Source organism: Malus sylvestris, chromosome 6, assembly GCF_916048215.2.
Source record: "Malus sylvestris chromosome 6, drMalSylv7.2, whole genome shotgun sequence".
In the NCBI taxonomy this organism is placed as follows: domain Eukaryota; kingdom Viridiplantae; phylum Streptophyta; class Magnoliopsida; order Rosales; family Rosaceae; genus Malus; species Malus sylvestris.
Window position 1 is genome coordinate 783,685 of NC_062265.1, and position 3,683 is coordinate 787,367.

The 3,683-nt window shown below is 34.8% G+C and overlaps 1 protein-coding gene across 1 annotated transcript; it reads right to left on the reverse strand.

Moving 5' to 3' along the window:
- LOC126625964 (S-protein homolog 5-like) lies at positions 1–1,440 on the reverse strand. The gene is made up of 2 exons (XM_050295094.1): positions 1,234–1,440; positions 1–597 (listed from the first exon to the last, which is right to left on the reverse strand). Exons 1-2 carry the CDS (start codon positions 1,405–1,407, stop codon positions 184–186), a joined length of 588 nt encoding a protein of 195 aa, XP_050151051.1. The 5' UTR covers positions 1,408–1,440; the 3' UTR covers positions 1–183.
- Positions 1,441–3,683: the final 2,243 nt, after the last annotated feature.

Below are 3,683 nucleotides of genomic sequence, written 5' to 3' on the forward strand. Positions count from 1 at the left end.
TTTTCTAATTGTAAATTGCTTGGATCTCTCAACCTTGTAATCATGGTTTATACAATGAACAAAGAGTGCACCACGAGAGTAATAAAAACGAATGAAGAGTATGCATTGGGCAGAGCATTATTTGGTGAACTTGCCCTATCCTCAATAGTGAAGTCCTTGTAGAGATTTTTCCACCGCTTGGTATCAAGGGTGAAGGAGAAGATGCCTTTTGCATGTATCTGCCACTTGCAACTTGCAACGATGCATGCAGTGTCTTAGATCCCTCTTGGGCTCGTATATCTTAAAGGCGCCCTTGACCCATTTGCCATCTGGCCTTTTCCACTGCATGTAGCAATAGAAGAGGGTCGTGTCCCACAGATTGTCATGGAATGTAAAGTTGTCTGCTCCGCTAGGTGGAATTACATGACTGCCCAAGTCGTCATTCTTGGACTTGCGGTGAAGTTCGACATCAGCTTTTGGTAATACTCTGTTCTCTACGTCAATATGGATTTTTCTGAAAATGGTTGCAGAAACAGAATGGCAGCCCAAGACAAGCATAGCAAAAATAATGGATATAGTCCTTGCATCCATTAGAGTCTCCCTCCTAGTTTCGTTTGACTATTTGAACGTATACCATAAACAAATAAAAACAAACGTAAACCACAAAAAATAAATTCAAGCATTTTTCTAAGAACAAAAACACCTTAATTCAAGGGCAATTTATTCACGAATTGTTCTCTAAAAACAAGACCTAATTCATCGCTGTCAAATGAAATGAGATATTTCGAAAAATAACCAATTTTAGAGGTTGGAAATAAATTTTAGCCAAACTTTCCAACTTCTTATAATTTTAACTAAAAACTCAAGTAAAAAATCATAATTACCCTTAATAGTACTACCTCTGTATCCTGTCTTCTCTTCCTCTCTCCTTTCTCACAAGCTTGATTTCAATCTTTTGGATTTGCTTATTTGAATTGATTGTTGGAAACAAATTGTAAAAGATTCGAGATTTTTTTAGTGCTTAACCACAAGAATGGCTTGGATTTTAAAATTTGAACACTTGTTAGTAACCCAGTTCGACCCAGCAACAACTGTTTCGATCGATGCAGAAAACACATTGAAACCGAAAACCATAGTGCGTAAAATAGGAGAGAGAGAGAGAGAGAGAGAGAGAGAGAGAGAGAGAGAGAGATGAGAGAGATGAGAGAGATAGAGGTAACATGAAAGGGACCGACAGAGAGAAAGAAGCATTACCCGGAGAGAGGGGAGGAAATGGCCGAAGAAACAATCGGAGTGGGCGACTGATGATGGTGATTCCCAGACGAAGGCTTCAAAGGCGAAGCCAAGAGGGAGGTAGGAGGAGAAGAAGAAGAGGGTGACTCTATGTGAGTGAGTAGACTGAGAAGAGAAAGTAGTCATGAATGCCATTTTTTATGAGTTCAATTCAATTGCCGGAAATGGCAATCACAAAGCCACCCATCCTTTTTTTTTTTTTTTTGCTGTTAATAGCAAAAAAAACAGCGCGCTTCTTAACACACTGACATTACATTACACTTACCCTATTGCCCGCGTTGGCAACATTTGCCGCGTTGAATAAATTAGCATTTAAGGTTAAAACATCCAAAGGAAATTGCCATGAGGTCCTTCCCTCTTATATGAGCCAATATTGCACCATCTGCAATATCTGATGTTCTCTACAATCCTTTAATTACTTGAAAAAAAATAAGGGGTTTTGAACATTAGTACTTACAAAAGATTAAAATTAAAATTAAAAAATCTGGTGCTAGATTACATATTCAATTTAATCCCTTAAAGTGTACTTTTATCAAAATTTATATTCAATTTTTGTTATTCAATGTGTATTTTTATTTAATCTCTCCACATTACATTTTAATTTTATTAATATGCACATATTTAGTTCTTTAATTATAAATGAACATAAATGAGAAAATATTAAAAGAAATTTTTGATACAAAATATATAAATACATGATTGTTCTATGCCGAAATATATATATAATTGCCTTTTTTGTGCCCACATGATTGTACTGAAAAATATTATAATGAACCTAAATGTATGTACCGAAATGTATTATATTGAATTAATGTACCTAAATATCAATACCGAAATGTATGTACCAAAATGTACGTACCGAAATGTATGTACCAAAATATATGTACAGAAATGTATGTACCAAAATATACGTACCGAAATGTATGTACCGAAATATACGTACCAAAATGTACGTACCAAAATGTACGTACCAAAATATATGTACCGAAATGTACGTACCGAAATGTATTATATTGAATTAATGCACCCAAATATCAATACCGAAATGTATGTACCAAAATGTACGTACCGAAATGTATGTACCAAAATATATGTACAAAAATGTATGTACCAAAATATACGTACCGAAATGTATGTAACGAAATATACGTACCAAAATGTACGTACCAAAATGTATGTACCGAAATGTACGTACCGAAATGTATTATATTGAATTAATGCACCCAAATGTCAACACCGAAATGTACGTACCAAAATGTATGTACCGAAATATAGTATGTTGAATTAATGTACCTGAAAGTCAATACTCAAATGAGAAGTATTAGGTTTGAATCTCATGGATGACGAATTCGATACCAAATTTGATACAAAATATATAAATACATGATTGTGCTATGCCGAAATATATATAATTGACTTTTCTGTACCTACATTGTACCAAAATATATTATAATAAACCTAAATGTAGGTATCGAAATGTATTATATTGAATTAATATATATAATTGACTTTTCTGTGTCCTGTTACCATAGAAATAAATAAATAAGTTAGCTTCTAATACAGTGCATATTAATATTAAAAGGAGTTGGAATTAGTATAATTTGAACAAGGTTGTAGCGCACCTGAAGATTAATGAGATAAAATATGTCAATGCGGGGACAACCGATTACAAGCAAACAGTAAACTGGACTGGCAAGAATTTGGCACCAAAGGACAAGGAAGCCTGGGCTAAAGGCCTGTTCACGAAAAGGAAAACAGTTATACTATAATTCTTATACAAAACTAAATCCGTGTTTAAAAAAAAAACTTAATCTGTTTCTCCCCTGTGTAATTACTTACTTGAATACAGTTGTGCTCCCCACTCTTAGCGGGATTGACACACCAATGGTCCATCGGGTTTGTTCATACGCATATTGGGTCTTCATGTACTCGAGCAAGTAATTACACAGCGGAGAAACAGATTAAGTTTTTTTTAACACAAATTTAGTTTTGTATAAGAATTATAGTATAACTATTTTCCTTTTCGTGAACATGCCTTTAGCCTAGGCTTCCTTGTCATTTGGTGCCAAATTCTTGCCAGTCCAGTTTACTGTTTGCTTGCAATCGGTTGTCCCCGCATTAGCATATTTTATCTCATTAATCTTCAGGTGCGCTACAACCTTGTTCAAATTATACAAAGTCCAACTCCTTTTAATATTAATATGCACCGTATTAGAAGCTAACTTATTTATTTATTTCTATGGTAACAGGACACAGTCGATCTCTATTCGCAAAAAGAGCGACCAACCAAGACTAGAGGCTCTAATAATTACTTTTGGTGGGGCGTTCTTGATTGGAAAATATAATGGCCCGACCAATGCAGCTCATCAAGTTCTTTACGAGAAGTGGACCTGGCCATTGTGTCTTCTAGT

Coding starts and splice junctions, on each gene's coding strand:
- LOC126625964 (XM_050295094.1), bottom strand. CDS start 1,407: ATGGCATTCATGACTACTTTCTCTTCTCAGTCTACTCACTCACATAGA. Junction 598..1,233: donor ATTTCCTCCCCTCTCTCCGG/GTAATGCTTCTT, acceptor ACGTTCAAATAG/TCAAACGAAACTAGGAGGGA.